This window comes from Coloeus monedula, assembly GCF_965178545.1.
Source record: "Coloeus monedula genome assembly, chromosome: Z".
NCBI lineage: Eukaryota > Metazoa > Chordata > Aves > Passeriformes > Corvidae > Coloeus > Coloeus monedula.
In genome coordinates, this window is record NC_138822.1 from 34,709,658 (window position 1) to 34,731,578 (window position 21,921).

Below are 21,921 nucleotides of genomic sequence, written 5' to 3' on the forward strand. Positions count from 1 at the left end.
AGGGGATACTACTTGCGTGATTCAGGAAAAAACAGACCAGAAGGGCCTTGTGATAAATACATTTTACTGTGAATAGGATTTAGTTTTTCTTCGATTGTGAAATAATTAGTCATGGAAAGATTTCCAGTATTTATGTAGCTAAGTTTCTCCATACCTTTCATGTGAATGCCAGCTGCTGGTATGGGCCTTCATATGTGGAATAAATTGCTCTGAGCTTGCTCTTCTGGCATTTGAAGAGCTTTTGTAAAATGCTACTTTACCTATTTAGGTCAGCTTTGATGGCCTCCTCATACATTTCCATCAGAAAGAGAAATAAGTCCGTTTTCTGTTGTCCACCTTTGATTTTAACAAAATGTTAGTCAGCCCTAGAGTAGGCAGAGGTCATGAAGACAAAAGCGCAGAGTGCAAATTCTAAATGTTTCTTCCTTGCAATAAAAGCAGATATATAGATAGATAGAGATATATATATCAAGAATATAGGAATGAGACCTTTCTCATAGAAAGAAGCCATTCTCACTAAACTTCTTACACAGACTGGTTGTTTTTTTGGCTCCTTGGTTTAGTTTGTCAGTTGAACATGCAAGTTTATAGCTGCAACAGTGCTACAGTGCCAACCTGTCAGCTAAACTGCATCTTTTGAACCATTTCTGGACCTAGAAAATCATGTCCTCAGGTGGCTTGCTATAAGATAAGAAGCACCAAGAACTTCCTCATTAAAAATCTCCATTTTCTATAACATTTTATACAAGATTTCCATGGTGCAAAAATCACTCTCTCAAGGGAGGAGTTGATATAACACTTTTTTTCTGCCTTGCACATTGAAGTAGTTAGCTATTTTATATATAAAGTAAACTGAAATTCATATACAGTTATTTGTTTGTGAATAAGCTTGTGGTAAGCATAAAATCACACTCATATGGTAACAAAAAAAAACGTTCAAGTACCTGCAGTGTTATTACTCAATTCAATCCTACACTTTTGTATTTAAACAGACCAGAAGTGTGCCAAAGAGAACTGATTAAGAAGAAAATATTTACTGTAGGTTTTGATAAATTGCACCTTAAATTAATGAGACATAATAGTGTATTTAAATTTAACATCGTAAACTATACGAAAATGTTAATCTAAGTATCGGTAAATTTATACAATATAAAGAAAATGTACAGATTGAGTAAATCAATCTTTTACCTTTGCAGAAACAGTATGAGACAGTCTTTATTTGTGCAGCTTTGCTTATGGGAGGAAAAAGCCTACCAGTTTCCATGACTAGCCTATAATCTATGCCTTGTCTTTAACTAGCTTTTTAAGTCACCCTTTTATGATCACCTTATTATGTAGTCACCCTGTTAATGATGTACTGTGAACAGTGTTCCTAATGTGTTATGAATAAATAATTTCTCTCTTTACTCTTGTTTTAGCCTACTATCCTCTCCATACTGTATAGAGTTCCTTTAGCTATAACAAGAAAACCAAACCCCATCAAATTCAGGATTTATGTTATCATCTCTAGTGATTTAGCTGTAGTTTTGGCAGGAGTTATGCTCTTCTTCCAATGAAATAAAGGCTTAAGAGCAGAGTACTGAAATTGCAAGAAACCTCTCTAACTACAGATGATCTGGATTGGGAGTATACCATTATTAAACACAAAGTAAGCAGGGGATTGTTTACCTATTATTTATTTATCTGGATCATATTCATCTGACCAGGGGTTGATGGTATTGTTTTGCCATCTGCTCACAACCAAGAGACCAAACCATATACTGAAGATCCTCTTACGTCCAAGGATGCTTTTCTTGGTACAGTATTGCAGGTATGTACCTTCTATATATGTGGAAACACCCTCCTTGAGCAATGTGTCCTCCATAGTCTCCTGGTCTGGAAGATTTGGAGAGTCCCTGTTAGAAAGGCACCTGCAGATTCTGGCCCTTTACACCATGTTGTTATGTTCTTGTAGGGGTTTTAGGGCTGCAGAAGCCATCACGGGAGTGGACTCTGCATTTTGAATAGTGTTTGTGGCTTTAATCTAATTTAACCTGAAGGACCAGGTTACGCATGCACCCATCCCTGCTGAAATACTCAGGGACTTTTAGTTGACTCTGAACAAAGAAAGCACTTGCACATAAACATACACAGGTCTGTCAACATGCCCATGTCAGCTATATCCACAAGATCTTAAATTGCATAAAAACCATCATAACACGTGTAGTTCACTTGTTTTTTAACGTTCCCTGATACGAACAGAAACTGCCCAGTGGTGCATGGGCAGGGAGGAGGCAGTCAGTGGACCCCCATTCTGGGACACCATGGGGTCCATGCCCTCATTCTGTCACCACCACCCAAACTCCTTCTGCACCACTTGCCCTTCACAGGGTCAAGGTCCTCTAGGTGCCCAATGACCCATGTCACCTGCCCCAAACCCATGAGGACCCTTATCCTCTTCTCAGGGTGCTGCTCCTAGCTGGAGACCTCCAGTGGAGGTGGGGACTTCATAGGGACAAGGACCTCTGAGTGCTGGCATAGGATCCTGTGAGGTCAGGGACCTTCAGACTCTCAGGGGACATGCCATTGAGGGTCATGAATGGGTGACATCCTCATACTGAGGTGGTCCTCTTCCCAGCTCCATGACCCTCTACTCCCCCAAATGCTGTTACTGTGTCAGGGTCAGGGTAACGGTCTTAAAATCACTCACAGGTTTCTCACCAGAGGAGAGGTGTCTTATTTAAAATTTGAGCTATAAATCCTGGTTACATCAGAACAGATCTTAGGCACAGCTACCTTCCCACTGCATGTCACCAGTGGCACAGGGACTACTGGGAGCACTGGGACTGAATGTACTGGAACTACCAGGACGGGGGAGCTGGGTGGGCTCTGCTTGCTGTAAGGCAGCTTGGGAGGGCATTCTCATTGCATGCTGTCAGTGGACACTGGTAGCCCTGAGATGGGCTATACTGGGAGTCCTAGTTTAAGAGTACTGCGAGCACTGGGCTGAGGGTACTGGGACCACTGGGCCTTAGTGGGATGGGAGGCACTGGGGGCAATAGGAGCAGTGTGTTTTGGGGGCTGGTTTGGGGACTGGATGTGCTAGGGGGAGCATTTTGCAGGAGTATTTGGGGTTGATAGTGGATGTTTGTGAGCCATGGACTGGTTTTGCGGACTATTTGCAGGGCTTAAGGGTCATGGGACAAAGGCTGTCTCACAGAGTGGCTGCCCCCCACCATGTCTGAGCAGTGGAGTTGAAGGAGGTTTGGGAGTCCAACATGCTGCTGGAGTGGGAGCCCCCTCAGGATGACAGCAACTCCAAGGGCACCAGCTACACAGTGCAGAAGGTGATGGTGAAACCCCCACCCACTGCCCTCCAGCTGTCCCTCACCAGAACCCCCAACTGATGCCTGGGTCCTCCCCTGGTGTGAGGGGCAGCCTAAGTGCCAGTGTTCCACTTCTGGCCTTGGGGAGAACCCCAGACATGTGGGTCTCCTGCCGGTTGTGGTGGGCCACCCAGATACCTGTGTCCCATCCTGATCCTAGGGGTACCATCAGGGCATCTGGGTCCCATCCGGAGGCCATCTGGATATCTGGGCCCCCTAAAGAGTTGTGGAGAGCACACCAAAATCTGGATCTCTCTGGGGAGCTGCCCAAATACATGTCCCTTCCTGGTTGTGGTGGGCACCCCAAACACCTGGGCTTTTTTGTGTTTTGGGGTGCCACCTGTCCTCTGTCTCTAGAGCCCAAAGAAGGGGTCCAGGGGGGCCCTAACTCAGGCCATGTGTCCGTGTATGCGTACCAAGGCCTGCCACTGAAGCCACTCGAGTTCCAGCAGGACACACTGTCATGTTCCACCGTGGGGAACTACGAGTTCTTTTAAAAATAGATGGTCACGAACAAAATTAAGTCAAACGAGACAAACGTTGTACCTGAGAACCGTTTATTGGTAACAAAAAAACAAAAGGAAAATGAGTTACCCTACTAAAAAGGGTTAGAACAGACACAGCAAGACTAAGGAAAATGGGAAAGGAAAGGGGGGGGGGTGAGAGGGTGAGAGAGAGACAGGAAGAGAGGGAGACAAGGAGAGAGGAGAGTGGGAGGAAGAGGGAGACGGAGGGAGAGAGAGAGAGGGAGAGGGCGGAAGGGAGAGGGAAAGAGGAGACATAGAGAAGAAACGGGCATTACCACCACAGGGCCGGGGAGTGTCGTCGACGTCCCCGAGGCGGGCAGGGTGCACGCCGCCTGCCAGGAGCCTGCGCAGTTCTCGGAGAGGCGCGGCCCCACACGCACAGCTGCCGCGGCGACGGGCGGCCAGATACGAGGTGAGAGGGGATCGGGGAGGAGGTGCGGGACCCTGGACAGGGTCACGGTGAGGATCGCGGCGGTAGGCAAGTTTTGACGCAGGTGGCTTAGGCAGGGACGAAGAGACGAAGCAGGCAGGGCATTGGTGAGGGACACAGGGAGGCAGGATAGACACGAGGGAGAGCAAGAGCCAGCGAGGGCAGAAGAGCTAAAAGGCAGGCTGGGGCCACGGCCAAAAGGTAAGATTCAAAAGCAGGTTTCGAAAAGCAAGTCTCAAAAAGCCCCTCGAATCACCAAGCAACAAACGCAAAAACACAGCCTCAAAAAAGGCGCAAGCCAAAAGCCCACACTGAAAAAGCAAGTTCAGAAAGCCCCTGCGGCTTGTGACGCAGTTACTTTTTATTCCCCTGGCTCCTCCCAAAGCCAGCCTGCTGACAGGGCACCATTGGCCCTGTGCAATGTCCCACTGCAGTCCATTGGTAGAGACCTTTTGCCATCCAATTGGAGAGCCTCTCTGGGGTGCAGCGTCTTCGGTGTTTCCCTGCTGACTGCCTGTCCCATGTGAGATGCGAAGTGGTTGCCGGTCAGAGTCGCTCCAGACACAAGGCTTTCCTCCATCTTCTCCTAGCTGCCTCCTGGACATGGCACATGTGCACCCCCTCCTCCACATGCCTCTGAAAAACATTGCTGAGGCAAATAAAAACTGAATTGGCTCCTCACACCCCTGCTCAGCCCCGTGGCTCAAGCACCATGGCAGCTGCGTCACTGCCCTCAGCTGTGCTGTACCGGGGCAGCCCAAGGGGGGGCGACACTTGAGGGGGTGGAGGGGGTTGGGGTACCTCTAATGCTCCCCCCCACCCCAAGGTAGAATGTGGATGAAGATCAAGGGGAGCAAGGGAATTCTGGGGTCCGTAGCCAGATGTCGCCACAATCCAAAGTGGGGTGGCTGAAGAACAAGGGGGCCATCAGGGGGGACCCCGACGGCCAGGGGTCCCTGGCCCACCACAGCTGCAAACCCGGGACTCGATGGTCTGTAAAAAGTCCCTTCCAGTCCGGCCTCCTCCATGCTTCCGGGACAATCGGCTGCCAGGGCCAGGGGTTACCTGGCAACAAGAGACACCACAAACACAGGCACGTGCGGCTGGGGCTCAGGAAGGCAGAGGAAGAGGAGGAAGGAGGCTGCTCGCTGCCCGCATTTCCATCTGCAGCTTTCCTCCCAGCACGAAGGCTCCCATCCCCCAGGACAGGTGCTGTGTTTCCGGGCAGGGCAGCAGCCATGGCCTCAGTCAGCCTGTTACAGCTGCTGGATGAGGCCATCGGGACGCCCGAGGTCAATGTCAACTTGGAGGCGCTCCGCAAACTGCTTAGGGTCATATTGGAACACCTGAGCCTGCTGGGCCTGCAGGATGTGATCCCGCAGGGGGCCGTGCCCGGCCCACAGGAGGAGGGGGGCGGGTCCAGCACCGAGGCTGGGGCTCGGGGCCCAGGACAGCCACCCAGTGGGCAGCTGCCTGGGAAGGACAAGCTGCAGGGGACCAGGAGTGGCCCTCCTGTCACCTCCGTGGCTGCCGACATGGGACAGATGGAGAAGACTGAAGCCAAAGAGAGTGGCATCTCCAAGGTAGAAGCTTTTCCCACTCCCCTGGGTGCTCCCCCCAAGATCCCCCCTCCTCTGGGATCTGTGCCCTTATATCAAGGTTTGGTTGAAGCCCAAGCTCCAAGCAGCATGCTGAGTTTCATTGTGGGAAAGGGAGGGAGATTCAGAGAGAAAATCCGGGGCTGGAACACTGCTCCAAGTGCTTTGGGTCCTTCCCATGTTGGGTCTTTTCCTGCTGACCCAGGGTGTGCCGTAGGCTCCCCAGGACAGGGGTGGGAGTCTCTGGGGAGCTGCTTGCCTGGGGCTCGCCCCCTCCACCTGTCTCTCCTAGGCCACAGCTCTCTCCCAGGAGCCCCACAAGGAGATGGCTGGGACTGAGGCCGTGCAGTCCAACATGGGAGAGGAAATCCAGAGGATCAAGGAGGCACTTGGCCAGGTGAGCTGCCTCCATCAGCATGTTGCAGATCTGAGACAGCAGCCTGTGACCTTTCTGGATGCTGGAGGTTCAGCTGCATCTGGCTGTGCCAGAGGAATGGAGAGTGCTGCCCACAGTGCCCAGCTATCTGGCTGGGCCAGGCCCTGCACTGTACCCCACAGACCATGGTGCAGGCAAAGGTCCTGCAGGTCCCCAGGGACCCTCCCCTGAGGTTCATCCCCTCCACCCGCCTCTCCTAGACCACAGATCTCTGCAAGGATCTCCGTAAGGAAGTCAGTGAGATGAAGGCCGCACAGTCCCGCATGGGAGAAGGCATCCGGATGATCCAGGAAGCCCTTGGCCAGGTGAGCTGCTGTTTTTGGGAGCGAGTTGGGCCCTCCCCCACCCAACCTCTCAAGACATTGCCCTGCCACCCCTGCCCTGGGACCCTGGGTGTCACCCAGCATGAAGGGCACTTGGAGGGAAGAGTGGGAAGGGGGTCCCGTGAGGGAAGCATGGGAACTCAGCCTTGCCTACTAGGCGTCCCCCACCTCTGCCTGCAGATCAACCTGGTAGTAGAGGTCAGTGCCTGCCTCAGCCAAAGGGATGCTGAGGCACTTGGAACTAAATGGCCCCAAAAAAAGGGAATATGGGTGCTGGGAAGGAACGAAGGTAAAGATCCACCAGTGCTTGGCAGCCACAGCCTGCTCAGAGTCTCTCTGGCTTGGGCCCAAGCTCAGTTGTGGATGCTGTCCCTCTTCTCATCCCACTCCAGGATGCTGCTGGCCAGCCACTGGTCCCCCACCACCAGTCTGCCCTTGCCAAGCCCCACACTTCAGACATGGACAAGCTGGGGCAGAGCCCTGGGGCACAGCCTGGATCCCAAGCAGGCCATCCAGCAATGGAGAGCATCATCAGAAACCTGTCTGAGCTCCAGGGCCAGATGTCTTCCCTGCAGAGCCTGGCCAGAGACCTGCAGGGTGAGAAGGAGAAGGTAAGCCCATACAAGTCCCTAAGGGGGCTGCAAGGATGCCAGGGGGAGTTGTCAGGGAGGGGGCAGGCAAGGGAGAGCATGGGGTCCATGCCCTGACTCTGCCACCACCATCCTTCCCAGATAAGACAGCTGGAGGATGCTGTTGGAAAACTGGGTGTGACTGTAGCCAAGTGCGAAGTGGATGGCACCAATCAGATCCCCCTACAGCTGGAGTAAGAGGATGGGGAGAAGATTTTGTATTCCACGGGGCTGCAGGGGAACCGGGAGGTGTGGGGGGTGGCAGTCCAGGAGCATCAGGTTTGGGGAGCAAAGCTCACCTCCCGAGTGGCCTTGTGGAGGCTCAGTCTGCCTGTGCCCTCATCTTGCTGGCCAGGTCTGCACTGCAGGAGATTAATCAGGAGCAGAAGGAGCTGAGAGAAGAGCAGAAGATTACCAAGGCCACACTGAAGCAGCTGGTCACAGCTGACCAGCTTCAGGAGCGGGTGAGGTTTGGGGGGCACTCCAGTTGTCCTGAATGGCAGGGTGCTCCTTGTGGTGTTCCTGGCCGCATTCCCTGCCTGGTCAGGGCCATCTGGCCCCCATGGCACCCGGGTCTGCTGGCTGCATCCATCTTATCTCAAAATTGATTCCTTCTCCCTTTTCTACAGCTGAATGAGCTGAGGGCAATGATGGGGAGTGTGGGGCGGGAGCAGGGAGAGTCACAGACAGTGTGCCCTGACCGCAGCTCTGAGTCCAAGCTTGTGAGGAAGCTCCTACACCGCTGTGAGAAGCTCCAGGAGCAGGTGGACTCCCTAGTACCACAGCAGGTGCAGAGGTCACTGCCACAGAAGACCCAGGTAGGCAGCTGGCAGCATGGGGGGGCTTGGGAGGCTGTGTCAGGACCTCTTGTCTGGTTGTGCTCACTGCAGTGTAGAGCAGCCCCTTGCTACCCCCGAGTTTGATTTGGACAGGTTGGTAGTATGGCAGGAAATTAAAGCCTTGATACAAATGTCCTGCTGGCACTGAGGGCTCATGGCTGATGGCTCAGTAACCCAGATCTGCCCCTGAGGGGCAGCCAAACACCCCTTGCGTGACACCATCTTGTGGTCTTCCTCCCTGGAGCAGGATGAGGAGCTGCTGAAGAGCATCCAGGCCACAGTCATGCGGGTGGAAGGGGACTGCGAGCAGCTCAGCTACATCACAGGGAGCCTCCAGGATGACCATCGCCAGCATCAGAAAGATATCGAGGTTGGTGGCCAAACCCCCCACAGGGTCAGAGTATCCCCCAGGCACACCGAGGCTGGAGACTGCCAGAGGTCTGATCCCCTGCCCACCTGCTCGCAGCCTTCTTGCTTCAAAGGGCCATTCCCAAAGAGCAGGGAGCATTGACTGGCCAGAACACAGCTCTGACCCTGCTGTGGTGTCATGAGATGCTTTCTGTATTGGAAGGCTCTGTTCCGGTCCCTGGAGGGTCTTGAGAAGAAAGCAGACAAGGAGGACCTGCTGCTGCTGGTATGGTCTTGAGGAGTCCATCTTCAGCCAAAGGGATTTTGGGGATCTTGGGCAGGGTGACAAATGTCCTTTGTCCTTTTGGATGCTCGGTGGCAAAAGTGGCCTCGGTGTGGCAGAGGGAGGGTGTGAGTACTTCCAGACTGGCTGCAGATCCCTTGCCAGGTGCCTCTGTCTCCTTCTTTAAGTCCCTTTTGACCCCATGGGTGTGATGGGGTAAGCAGGCCACATAGCCCTGAAAAAAAACTGGCTTAGCGGAAACGTTTCTACCTCTGTCCCCAACACGTGCTGGCCCTGCCTGTTGTACCTCTGCCCTGTCCCCACTGCTCTCCTGCCTTTCCTCCCTGCTAGAAAGTGGACAAAGCTGCCCTGGGCAACAAAGTCAGTTGTGCCCATTTTGATGCGAGCATGGAGCATCTGGAGGAGAGGTTGCGGGAGTTGCTGAGACGGGTGTCAGGCCAGGAGCAGCGCTGGAAGGAGGCCCAGCAGCAGTTCAGTGATGCCCTGGACTCCAAGGTGGGGGTGCTTATCCTCACGGCACAAAAACTGTCTCCTTTGCAGCCTTAGGCAGCATCCCGCTGAGGTTTCCCCCTCCGCTGGCTTTTCCCTGGGGACTACCATGTTTCGTCCTGGAGCAGCTGGTTGAGGGTGTATATCTGTCCATAGCTGGATCGCCTGGAGCTGGGGCCTTTCCAGAAGCAGCTGGAGGATATCTGGGCGAAGACCATCAAGGATCTCAGGGATGAGCTGTCGGTAGAACTTGACAACGCTGCTGGAATTAAGCAGTGAGTGAAATAGGATGGTGTTGGCTTTGGCAGCTGCACTGGCCTTTTTCCCTCCTGTATTGTCTCTGGCATCAGACCAATGTAGCTAACAAATGGCAGGGATGCTGACAAAGCAGCTACACCTTCTTCACCTATCAGTATCAGGTTCCTCACATCAAGGGAGGCACAAGAATGGACGACTGCAGAACAGAGCTGTCCAAACCAAAACTGGGGTGTGGGTGCAGAGGTGCAAGGATGGAGGACAGAGGGTTGTTCCCCTGGGCAGGGGTGCAACATGTGGTGCCACAGGCCTCAGTCATGACCTGCCCACCTTGGCAAGGTGTAGGGGAATTGTGAGCACTAACAAGGTATTGACACCAAGGCAAGGGCTGGTTTGGATGGTACTGTGAGTGCCTGGCTCCTTCCCCTCATATCCCTGCGTACTGGGATATGGCCACAGTTCAGCAGTGCCAAGGCAAGCTTGTCTCCTTGTCCCCTTGGCTTGGGGGAAACCAGGCTCAACATACCACAGTTCCCCCTGCAAACTTTGAGACACCCTGCAGCAACGTGCCTGGCGCATGTTACTGCCTGTGAGCTGCTGGCTGTGTGCACTGCAGCCCTGTCAGAAGCTCATCCAGCCCTTTCTTCCTTAGGCAGCTGCTGGTCCCTTACAACTGCCTGTCCTGCGACCGGCACCTCAACATACAGGTGCCTGGCCCGTGAGTAGCACCCAGCACCGGTGTATTGCGGGGCTACTTGGGTGGGGTGGGGTGGGGGCTTGGGTGCTGGTGATGCCCTGCTGTCTCAGGCACGGGGGTTGGAGTGTCTGCCTGGGAGGGTCTGACTGCTGAGCCCCCCCCCGAAGCCATGTCTGTCAGATGTGGAGTGGGAACCCCTTCCGGGAACACCTCCCTGAGGGCAGCAGGCAAAGATGCTGTGGGGTACAAGCTTATGGGTTTTGGTGCTCTGCCCCAAGCTGGGGTGGCTTGTTTGTCCCCTATCACCCACCCACGGCTCCTGCCCTCCCCAGGCACATTGACACGCTGCCACTCTTCCCACTGCTGCCTAGCAGCCACGCTACACACCTCTCTACCGTCACCACAGAGGAGCAAGCACAGCAGCACAGTCACAGGTAGGGGACATGGAGACCCATCACTGGCCTCTGGGGTGCCCGATAATCCTGCCTTGGCAAGGGAGATCTTCTCCCTGAGTGGGGACGGAGGGGACCAGGGGGCCTGGGGAGGGCAGGGGAGCAGAGGGGGCCACAGAAGGCCAGCCGTTCTTGCCCCAGGTCTCTGGGCTTTTAAAGTCCCTACTGCACTGCTCCATCAAGCCCTGGCCTCAGTGGCACTGAAGCCACATGTCGTCAGTTGTACCTGGTCTCAGCCTGACCTCAGGCTTGGTGGGGATTCAGCACAGTGGGACAGGTATGGGTTTTCTGCAGCAGCTGTCAGGTAGTCAGCAGAGACGTCCCTCAGTGGGGAGCACCCTCTGCGCACCTCCCTGGTACAGTGGGATGAAGTCCAGGGTACCACAGTGCTGGATGATGAGCATCCCCATGCCCCATCCCTCAGGAAGCTGGTCAGTAGCAAGTTTGTCAAGTCGCAGAGCTGCAGGCGTCAGGACATGTCCAACACATCACCCAAGGATGTCCTATGGCTCTCCAAAAAGGTAGGGATGGTGATGAGGAATGTCAGGGAGGAACAAGGCTGGGAGAGAGATGCTGAGCATCTGGAGGGAATCTGCCCTCTGTTTCCTCGAGGAGAGATGGGTGGGGAGGGTTGCTTGGGGATGCTGAATTGGGCCCCACATGGCAGCCAGCCACTCTCCTTCCCAGCTTGGCGTGACTGAGCTGCTGGGCACAGATGACCATGTGGATCGGGGCAAGGAGCACCTCGGGTCTGAGGTGGCAAAGAGGGCACAGGATGAGCTGGGTATGGCCTATCAGCTGTTTGCTGGTGATGGGTGAGCAGGGCTTTGTCTGCATGCCTGGGTAGGTGCAGGGAGGGTCTGGGATCTGGGGCAGGCTGAGGAGGGGTGGAAGGAGGATGGATGGGGGTGACTGGCAGATGGGACAACTGGTCCTTGGGTCCTTGGTGTTCAAGATGGAGTGCAGTGTGGAGATGGCCCTGGCCAGTGTGGGACAACAGCCCAAATATTGGAGGGCAGGTGCCACTACCCTGTCCTTGCGGGTCTCTGGCTGTACAGATGCCCGTGGGCTTCATGGGGCTTACCTTTGTCCTTCACCCCCAGGCCCCACCACCTTACTAGAGCACCAGCCAGCCTCAGACCTCAACCACTGACTCCGAGCACTGTGGCATTTGCTGCAGATCCAGTCCCTGCCCATGGAATCAGCAGTCAGGCAGCTGGCTGGGACTAGGTGCTCAGAGCCCTGCATGAAGAAAAGACCAGGACAGCTGCCCCAAGTTAATAAAAAAATGGTAACCTGCTGTGTTTGGGATATTCTAAGCAAGACTGATTTCAAAAGTAACCCCCCGCTTCAGAGCTGCCACCCTAAAGCTGGACAGGTGCCACAGGGAAGGGCAGAGTCGTGGTGGGGACAGGAGCAGGAGAGCTTGGAGTAAGCCCCCAGACTGGGTCATGTGGGTGTGCAGGGGGTATCCCCAAGCCAGGTGGAGGGGCTGGGGTTGCCCCCAACCCATGGGCTGTGGAGGTGCAAGAGGTGTAGTCCCTGGATTGCCCCCCACCCATGATGCTGGTGGCCCTGAGCTGAACTGCTCTTCGGTGAGGCTGCAGCAGCACCATGCATCTTGGGGGAACTCGAGGTGAGCCCGAGCAGCACTGCTCCCTCTCCCGCATCAGGCTTAGGGCAGAATTCAACATCATTGTCATCGGGCCGTGGGAATGGAGCAAATCTCTGGGACCCTTGCAGGGGATGCTCAGCTCCCTGTGGAAGGTGCAGTGGTGATGCTACTGTCACTGCTGTCCTCACCATCCATGCCATCTACTGTCCCTGGTGTCCATTAGGTGACAGTGGTGTCCTTTAGGTCCCTGGTGTCCCATAAATGACAGTGACCTTGCAGCAGGTGCAGTTTCCACACCACCTGTCTCTCCCAAAGTTGAGGCCCTCAGGGTGTCCAGTGACATCATCTTCACCTGCTTCACATTCCACAGCCCTGTGGGGAGGCCCCAACCTCACTCTGGGGTGCTGCTCCCAGGTGAAACCCTCCAGGGGGATAGGGACTGCCAGAGGTGGGGACATTAAGGGTGATATGTGGTGCTGTATTTCCCCACTCTTTTTAAATTGTCTGCCTTCCGCATTGTCCCCTCCTTCCCCTTGCCCTAGTCCTGGCCACACCCTCGGGTTCTCCCTATTGGTTCCAGTACCCCAGTTCTGCCCATGTACCGCCCCTGTGCCATGAGATCATTTGTCCACGTGCTCCCTCTGCCCCCCTCATCCCCACATAAGACCCCAAGCTCCCTGATCACCTGGTCTCTCTGCCTCTGGGAACTGGCTGGTCATCATGTAAAATAAAGTTCCCTCTTAGGTCGCTATGCAGGGGACCCTTCTCGCCTCCTTTACCATCACCGTGTTGCGGAGCCCAGCTAGCTGGAGTAGGAGTGTGGGGCCACCCAGAAGGGCTATGGGAGAGCAGAACATCATCCTAAGCAGCCCCGCAGCACTTTACAGGAAGGTTGCAGCTTGCTAGACCAAACCAAGCAATGCAACAGTGATAGATCTGTGAGGATAGGGGTGTCAGGGGCATTGGGAATCTTAGAAGACTGGGGACAACCATAAGGGTTTTGAGACTCAACTTATGGAGACAGAGACCTCTGCATCTGGTTTAAGAGTCTGGGAAACACTAGGGCATCAGGGGACATGAAGGAATAGAGGTCAGAGTGAGTGTTTGAGTACACAGGACCGTGACTGTCACACCAAGCCCATGGTGCTCAGCACCCAGCAGGCTTAGCTGTGGGCACCCACAGGGGACAGGGACCATGCCTCTCTTCTCACTGCCCTACATGCTGGTGACCACCCACAGCCTTGTGAGGACTGGGTGATGGTGGATGGGTGAGGGGTTCTCAGGAACCAAAAGGTGCCCCACAGGGTATCTTCTTCCATGTGGTGCTGGTCAGGGGTCCCTGGGCTTTGATCCAGGCAGTCACCATTGCGGGCACCATCCACCCCAACATCATTGGGATAGCTTGCTGGGGGGCCATGGTGAAGAGTGGCAGGATGAGGGGTGCTGGGTGCTGAAGGTGCTGGAGAAGGTTGGGGACATCTCACCCTGGCTGCAGGGAGTTGGGATGTTGAGGGATGAGGATAGCTTCGGATCTGAGGTGCCTGAGAGCCCACAGCTGGATGCCTGGTGCCAGGTGCTGGGGCTGGATCCAAGACAGCCTGGCAGGTCCAGACTTGTTTTTGGAAGACAGTGGATATTTACTCCACAGAACTTTTATCTCGTCACTGCTGGGACACTGGCAGGCAGCAGCATTTCCAGCACTGTTTGATTCTTTTTCTGTCTGGCTCCTCTTGTATCAGATGCAGCTGGCTTTGCAGCAATGTTATTTTTCCCCAATTTCATTTAAACTCACTGCCTCCAGAACTACTCTGAAATTTCATTAACATTTACTGAATTTTCATCAGCCAAAATGTTAGTCATCAAAACCTCTTCCCCTCCACACTTAACAGTTCTCCTTTCCATGGATGAGCCCTGAGGAGCCAGGGGCTCTGCATGGGATGACATGCCCTCTCCCTGTAGTGCTGGCTACGGGGCACCTCCAGGAGGGAGGACAGACTTACCAGCACTCATCCACTAGCTCTGTCCTTTGTGAAGGCTACTGCAGTATCTGTAAACATGGGGACATGGGGGCAGGCTCCCTGGCCTCCGCTGGGGGCCCTGGCAGGATCATCCTGGCTTCTCTAGATCCCTAGGAGGGTTGCACTGGTGGATGTGAGGCTGGCTGGAATCCTGTTAGCAGAGAGCTGCAAGGGGCCACAACAGGAATTGAAGAGGAGATGTGGGAGCAGGATAAGGCATGGTGCTGTGGCCCCCATGGGGTCCATGATTTCCACTCTAGGTGAGGAGTGATCTGGAGCACCTCCTGGTGGCCTGGGAGCCAGAGAAGAGCTCCTTCCTGACCTCTTCTCCCAGGACATTACATTTACAGCATGAATCTGGTTTTCACAGTGAGCTTGGACCTGCTTTAAACTGTCAGTGTCCTCCTGTTTCTTGGCACCATGATTTTGTGGCCAGTCACATCAAACATTGCTGGTCACACATAGGTGCCAGTATAAAGAAGTTCATTCTTCCCCTAGGCTGGCTGTTGAGGACAGAGACACGAGGGTGGTGAACCCTGGCCCTGACCCAGCAAATGTGTGCGGCGGGAACAGAGGGTCATGGAGCTAGGGAGAGGCCCATCTCAACATGAGCATGTCACCCACCCCTGACCCGAAACACTGCATGTCATCTGCGTGCCTTAGAGGTCCCTGACCCAGGGACCCAACTGACTCCCAACCAGCCCCAGAGGTCCCTGTCCCCGTAAGTCCTCAACCTCCCATCCTAGATGTCTTTGTTCTCACAGATAATTTCTCCCTAAATATCCTCACTTCTGGCTGTCCCCATCCCCCAGAGGGTCCCACGTGGGGCAGCACTGCAGTGTGGCTCAAAACCACCTTGTTTAAGACACCAGTCCTAGGTTATGAGTGACCAATAAATGGCTGAGCTCAACCAGTTTATTTAAAGAGAAAGTTCAGTCTATCACAATTTCACCCTTTTTCATCTTTTTTTTGGAGTTTAGTGAGTTTTCATGTGGAGGATTTGGGTGAGCAGCAAAGCACACCTGGCTCACCACAACTCTAAGGAGAAATTCCTCCATGTGGGAAATTCAGGTCTAAAGCATGGGTCCATGCAAGTGACTATTTTACAGAATAAAAGGCAAAAACTAAAAATCACCCAAAATTCAGACCTCTTTTGCTCAACCCAGCTACCAGCTCTATTCATGCCGCTGAGGCCCTGTACTGCACTATAGGGTTTCATTCCCTATATTCAGCCATTAAAAAGAGCCCCTTCTAGCTTAATCCTCAGATCTGGCTTTTTGGAGGGGGTTTTGGGCAATGAAGGGGCTTGGAGGGAGAAATGTCCTGCTTGGCTTCATTCTGTGGAGAAAAAGTGTCTTCTCAGAGGAGGGAAAGTTACAAAATGGAAAAAAATTAAATGAAATTTTGAAATTTTATCCCAATAAACTGAGTAAGAAGAGGGGGGAAAGGCCCTTGAAGGGGGGAACTGGGCAAACTAGTGATACCTGAAAAACTTATGCCCCCCCCTCACAAGCAGGATTTGGGTTAATTCTGCAAGAGTTGGGGATATTTTTGGAGCTGTTCCCTCCCCATGTCCACTGCTAGTCCTGAAAACAACAAATCTTATTTTCACTTAAAAGGGGATGGTCTTCTCCAAAACAAAGGGGTTGGGGTTTATCAGCACGTTATCCTCAAGGCAGCAGTGCAGAGGCCACCATTTAACAAGTTTGTCTCTATTTTGGGGATTTCTTCGCTGTGGGCACTGTTCTGAGGTGGAAAATCCCCATTTCCCACTGTGCTTGCTGCTCCCTTGTGGAGAAGACCCAAAATGGAGCAAACCTCCCCAAAACCAGAGGATTAAAACCACTGACGCCTCCCTGGAGCTGTATTTTCTGTCTTCTAGATGTAACAAGATGCTTTTTTAAAAAGTGCCTTTTAAGCTCCATTTTTATAAGCACCCAACAGATTATTAACCTGAATAGTTGTAAACGTATCCCCAAAATCCACTTTTTCACTTCCCCAATGAGGAGCGGAGGAGGTGCAACATCTCCACCATTGTGGAGTCTTCATTCAGGTTTGCCCCTCCATGCCTGCTGCACTTCCCTTGGATGCACAGCTCCCACTCAGTCTGATCCTGAGGTATTAGTGGGAGAGGAGCATGGGGAGAAGCAGGAGGCAATGGCAAAATTCCCTCTGGGAATGCTCATCCTCAAGCCTCAAACCCCCAAAAAATGCACCCTGGGCTCCAGCTTTGTGGAAAAAACTTAGTCTCTTGTGGAAAAAAGACCTCTTCAGCTGCTCCCCACAGCCTTTCATGCGCTGGTATGAGGTGTGCCTGTCACTCAGGAGGGTTTTGGGGTCCACAGGCCCCTGTGGGAAGGCTGCGAGGTGCATCTGCTAGCTCTGCTCAAGGACTGGGGGCACCCTCCACACCCAACCATCTGCCCTCCCAGCTGCTGATGCGATGCTGTTGAGCTGCCCTTGAGCAAAGAGGCTGATTTCCTCCTCACTCCAATGCTAGAGAGCCAGCTTTGGGGCTGTTGAGTTACACAAGAAGGCAGAATTTTTTGTTGTTTATTTTTTGTATGGACTTTCAAATTAAATATTTGTAAAGCTTTTCAGATGAAAAGTGGATGGAGTGCTGGAAGCTCATCTGTTGGAGAAGGGTGCCGCAGAGAAGTGCTTTTATTTACACATTGCTGGACCTTGTCTTTCAAGGAAAGACCAACCTCACCATAAGCCAAACAGGGAAACAACTAATTATACAACTGAGCAGGGCTGTAATTTGGGCTTAGCTGTGACCTGTGTTTTGTCAGGACCCTTGTGTAAAATTAGGGCTGCAAAGATAAAAGTTGCTACCTTTCCTGGTAGTTTCTCCTCTTCCTCAGACCAATGTGAAGAGTACATGTGGATGGGGAAGCAAGCCTGGCAGCAAAGGCGGAGTGACTGGGGCTGCAAGAGGCAAAGACCTGCCCAGTCCTGCCTGTGCTTGCTGATAACAGCACTTTATTATATGGTTGAACCCTAAGAACAACCTTCTACTGCTTCAAGATACTGGTTCATTCAGTTTTTTTCCCTTCTATTCACTTGTAGGCAGTGAAATGGGGTATGAAATCCTGTCTGCGGCCTCTCTCCCTGCTTATCCTGGCAGTGAATGCAAAACTCTGAAAAGGCCCCAGCCTGAGTGATCTTGGGAGACATGAAACATGGTTGTAGCCCACTTTCCCTAAATTCTCTAGAAGTCCTAAGCAGGAAAGTTTCCACTTGAAAAACCTTATTATGAGGCATCCAGCAGCAGCAAAGCTCACCTTCTTCCTCTAGATGAGTTCTTAAAAATCTTTTAGGAAGGTCCTCCCTGTTTCTCTGGTCCATGCTTCCTCTGACAAACAGCTGAGGAGCTAAAAATATACCTGTTCTCCCACTGAGGAGCAAAAGGGTGAAATGCGATTAATACTGTTAAATTAGGTGTTATAAGGAAAATGAAATGGGACTACGGGGTAGTGGGGCTGTTTGTTGTTGAGTGGAGTGTTTGTTGGGGTGGAAGTGTCTGCACTTGGGAGGTTCATAGTGGATTTTTGGGGGCCTCAGGGACAGAGTGTGAGCAGAGCTGGCCCCTCACCCAGCCAGAGCAGTGGCCGGAGTCGTTCACCTGCGAAAGTGGCTGGGGGAAAGGAAAAGATTTCTGTCTGGCTATCAGTATCACAGAAAGCCACCCACCCACCAGCATAATCCAGAGCCACTTCGATGTGTCTTGAGTGTGTGGTTGTGGGGCAGAGACACGGGGCTGGGCCAAGTGAGAGCCTGCAGCTGCCCCAACCACTGCCCCATGGCCCAAACCCCACGTTCAGGGCTGAGACCAAAGTAGCCCTTGTGGGACCCAAGTCTGCAAGCCACCAACAGTGCCCAGTCAGGACCGGGACGAACCTCCACAGCCCAGCAATGCTGGCCCCCCACAAAACCCTGCCAACCCAAAACACAGTGGAGAGACTCAAAACGTTCCATTCCTGAGGGCAGAGGAGCTGGGGGTGATTCCTGGTGGCCTGTGGTCAGCCATCTGCTGACACCAGGATTTGCAGGTGAGCTGTGGCTGGATCCAGGGTCACGGCTGCTGGCAGGGAGAGGGATGTTCATGGGGCTCTATGCATTGGAGTATCAGTTCCAAAAATTGCACCAGAGCATCAGCTCCAGGTGTTGCAGCTGAACCCCAGCTCTGGATGCTGAATCTGAAAAACAGCCCCAGGCCCTGAACCCGCATGTGGATTCGGTAAGTCCCTGAAGCCGGACTCACGTCTCCAAGAAGGTGCTTCTCCAAAGAGCACTCCAAGAAGTCTGGAAATAGAAGATGATCCCAGAGATTTTTACCTCCAGATCTGGCCCTGCACCTGCCCCGTATCCACCCAATCCCTGTTGCACAGAGAAGGCAAGACCACCCGAGGTGGGAGACACAACCCCCTTCTGGGATCTGGGACATCACCTCCCTCCACACATAATTAGTGTCCTAATTTGGATGCTAACTAACCACCAACAGCCTTCTGCAGCTCCCACCTTCAGTTTCCATCCCTTAAGGCTAATCAGGAATAAATCCCTGATTTTCTTTTAATTAAATAAGCATTTGTGATGCTTTCACTTTCCGGCCAAATTTACCAACCCTGGGGTTCTGTGCCCTCCCAGAACCATCCCAGTTTCCCATTTCTGCTTAATAAATTCCCTTTTTTTGCCAATTTTTACTCTCCAAGCACCTTTAAATTGTGTCACTGCCTCTACCAGCATGTTGGTTTTTCAGACAAAATCCTCAAGCTCTGTTTCCACCTCTGACATCAACAGCAGTGACAGCTACACCTTCCTCTCTGCACACCTCGAGGGGAGCAAATTGGGGTGTTTAATGCCAAGAAATTCCCTAATTTCCTCATTGCTAGAAAACCACAGGGACTTTACTTCCCTGGGCAAGGCTCCCACTCCTGCAAGGTATGATGGAAGATTGCCCCATCATCACCAAGTTTTGGATTAACCATCAACCCCTCCAGCTCCAAAGCAAAAATCCCAGAGGAAAAAGAATGCAGGGTGAGAAGAAGATCCTAAAAATGGAGGATTTGGGGCCAAAACTGGTGTTCTTGGTGATGCTTTTTGTCTCCAATACCTCCTCAAGGTGGTTTGGGGGTCCTGGAGAGGAAAGGAGAAAGATGCTTAGGGCTGCTTTCCTGTGAATAAAAGCCAAAAGGGGGGAAACAGGGATTTTGGGTGAAAGTTTTGGCTCACCCGTAGCAGGTTACCATCCAGTTGCTGGCACTTGGCCTGGAGCTCTGCACAGCATTGCCGGATCCACGTCATTTCATCAGCTTCACCACGTTGCTGTTCTTCCAACCTCCAGCACAGGCGATGGAGCCAGGAAAGGAACCATGATTCCTGGTCACTCAGCATCCAGTGGAGCCCTTTCAGCATCACCTGCAGCTTCTGCTTCTCAGCACTGACTCGAGTCTGAGGGGTGAAGGACAAGGAGGAGGATGCTGGCAGGGGAATGAAGCAGTTTGGCCCCCACGGTGCACCCAGGTGACAGCAGCACCCACCAGCATCTCCTGTCTTGTCTCCTTTGCTGCCTCAGTCAGCCCAGCATGTCGCTTGTCCTCCTCTTGACAGGTTTTTAGGGAAGCTTCAAACTGTTTCTGCAAGGAAAAGGGGTTTATACTCCTGAAGAAGGGGAGAAAAGCAGGGCAGTGGGCTGGGACCCCCTAAAGCACCAGGGATATGGCCAGCGCAGGTGGCCCCATCCTCATCCTCCTCTGCAGCTGCACTGAAGCAGATGTGTACATGCATACCCATGTTACAATTAACTTTATAATTATGCTGTATGCACACCCTCACCTTATCCGTACAAATATATAACCACACAGTGTAAGTCGGCACGACAGGTCTCACAGACAGGCGGGGATATCCCATCTCTCCAAGGTCCCCTGTAAAAAAGCTGCCGCCAGACCTTAAAAAGTTCCCACCACCCTTCAGTTTCCATCCCCTTTCCCCCACTCCTTGCACCCCCAGCCAGGTCCAAACCCCCTTTGGGGACCCCCGTTTTCCCCCCGCACCCGGAAGTGGAATAGGAACCCTTCACAGCGCAGGCGCTGGGTGACAGTAGGCGTTTGAAATCTCCAGTATTTAGTTTTGGTCCCAAAACTACCACCCGCTATAATGTTTCATACTCAGCCCTCACCAAATTGCAGCATTTCAGCTCAGTTTGGCTTTTAGATGCTTGGCTTGCTTTTCTTCCCCTGGAAAGACGGGGGAAAGCTTTCTCTCTGATCAAAAATACATATTTGGGGGGCTGAGTTTTAAAGGAAATTAGCGTCGCTCAGGCAGGGGGAGAGTGTCTGAGACGGGGATCCACGCACCCTGTACCAGCGAGCGGCCTCTTCGAGCGGCACGACGGGGTCGGCGCGATGCTCGACGCAGGCGGTGCAGACGAGGACTCCATCGCGGTGACAGAGGAGAGTGAGGGGTCGCTGGCGCGTGTGGTACAGCTCCTGCCCCGGCGGCGGGGCCAGCTCCTGCACGGCCCCCACCACGTCGGCCAGCTGCCGGATGGGGCGGAGGCCGCCGTGCGGGAACGGCACCCGGCACTGCGGGCACGGAGCGCGGAGCGCCCGCCGCGCACCGCGACACGCAGCGCCGGCAGAAACTGTGCCCGAGGCTCAGGATCATGACAGGATCCTGGAAGAAACCCAAGCAAACAGCGCACGGGGTTTCCTCCTGGAGTTATCTGATAGCGTTTCCCGCGGCCATAGTTGTTTACAAGACGCACTCGGAGAAGTGCGCACTGAACGGGGCCCGGCCGGGGTATTCCCGGAAGTGGCGGCGGGGCCGGACGCTGGTGTCGCCGGCCGGAACCTCCCAAGCAAAGGCAACCCCGAGCGGGTCCGGCATCCCACCGCCCCAATCACGAAACAGCCCCCCGGAACAACGCCAGCGGGGGATTAAGGAGGGAAGGGAACGCAGGCAGCGGCGGCTGGGGGTTAGGAAGGACCAGTTGTTTACAAGGCGAATTCTTACCCCTCCGGCTGCACCGGAGGAAGCAAAGTGGAGCCAGAAGGGGGCTCCAGGAGACAAGGATTAAAGCAGGAATGAGGCAAGTGAGCAGAGTTCCATGGAGTTCACGTGGATACAAGCTTGGAGCGGCAGGGTTAAAGTGAAATAAGAACCCACCGTTGTCCGTCAGCACTCAAAATGGTGGGGGGGGGGGGGGGGAAGGGGGCGGAAACATAAGAAGCAAAGAGGAAAATAAAAAGGACTAGCAGATGTAGGATCTATGATGGGAGGTGGTGTTAAAGCAGAAATTCCAGAAGGGAATAATGTTAATGAAGTTTTGTGATAAACTTAATTCATGAAACTGAATCAAACGAGTGTCTTGCATCAGGACGTTTCACTTTCATAGAGTAATAGAAATACGTTAAACATATATAATAGAGCATAATATATAAATATAATTTTAATGTAGTGAGTGTATTTTAACTATAATAACGTTAACTATGTTTCAATATATTTCATTTTAATATAAAACATATACGTGTTTAAATATAATTGCAAATTTTATTATAGAGCTATAAAAATAATAAAACACACATAAAATAT

At 52.9% G+C, this 21,921-nt stretch overlaps 3 protein-coding genes across 3 annotated transcripts; 2 read left to right on the forward strand and 1 right to left on the reverse strand.

Annotated features, from left to right (window-relative positions):
• Positions 1-3,257: 3,257 nt before the first annotated feature.
• On the forward strand, positions 3,258-7,916 carry LOC309585134 (uncharacterized protein; the record flags this gene model as incomplete). The annotated part of the gene is made up of 7 exons (XM_082301665.1): positions 3,258-3,326; positions 4,176-4,304; positions 6,213-6,317; positions 6,557-6,661; positions 7,072-7,290; positions 7,411-7,502; positions 7,664-7,916. The coding sequence occupies 7 exons, from the start codon at positions 3,258-3,260 to the stop codon at positions 7,914-7,916; spliced, it is 972 nt and encodes a 323-aa protein (XP_082157791.1).
• Positions 7,917-7,958: 42 nt separating this feature from the next.
• On the forward strand, positions 7,959-11,921 carry LOC309585135 (glutamine-rich protein 2-like; the record flags this gene model as incomplete). Its single annotated transcript, XM_082301666.1, has 10 exons — positions 7,959-8,126; positions 8,395-8,517; positions 8,719-8,781; positions 9,130-9,294; positions 9,445-9,563; positions 10,196-10,261; positions 10,573-10,674; positions 11,117-11,213; positions 11,380-11,476; positions 11,796-11,921. The coding sequence occupies 10 exons, from the start codon at positions 7,959-7,961 to the stop codon at positions 11,843-11,845; spliced, it is 1,050 nt and encodes a 349-aa protein (XP_082157792.1). The 3' UTR covers positions 11,846-11,921.
• A 4,939-nt stretch (positions 11,922-16,860) lies between these two features.
• Positions 16,861-21,017, reverse strand: LOC309585412 (uncharacterized protein). The gene is made up of 6 exons (XM_082302116.1): positions 20,685-21,017; positions 20,164-20,252; positions 19,869-19,964; positions 19,561-19,779; positions 19,442-19,464; positions 16,861-18,633 (listed from the first exon to the last, which is right to left on the reverse strand). Exons 1-6 carry the CDS (start codon positions 20,992-20,994, stop codon positions 18,483-18,485), a joined length of 888 nt encoding a protein of 295 aa, XP_082158242.1. The 5' UTR covers positions 20,995-21,017; the 3' UTR covers positions 16,861-18,482.
• Between the last annotated feature and the right edge of the window lie 904 nt (positions 21,018-21,921).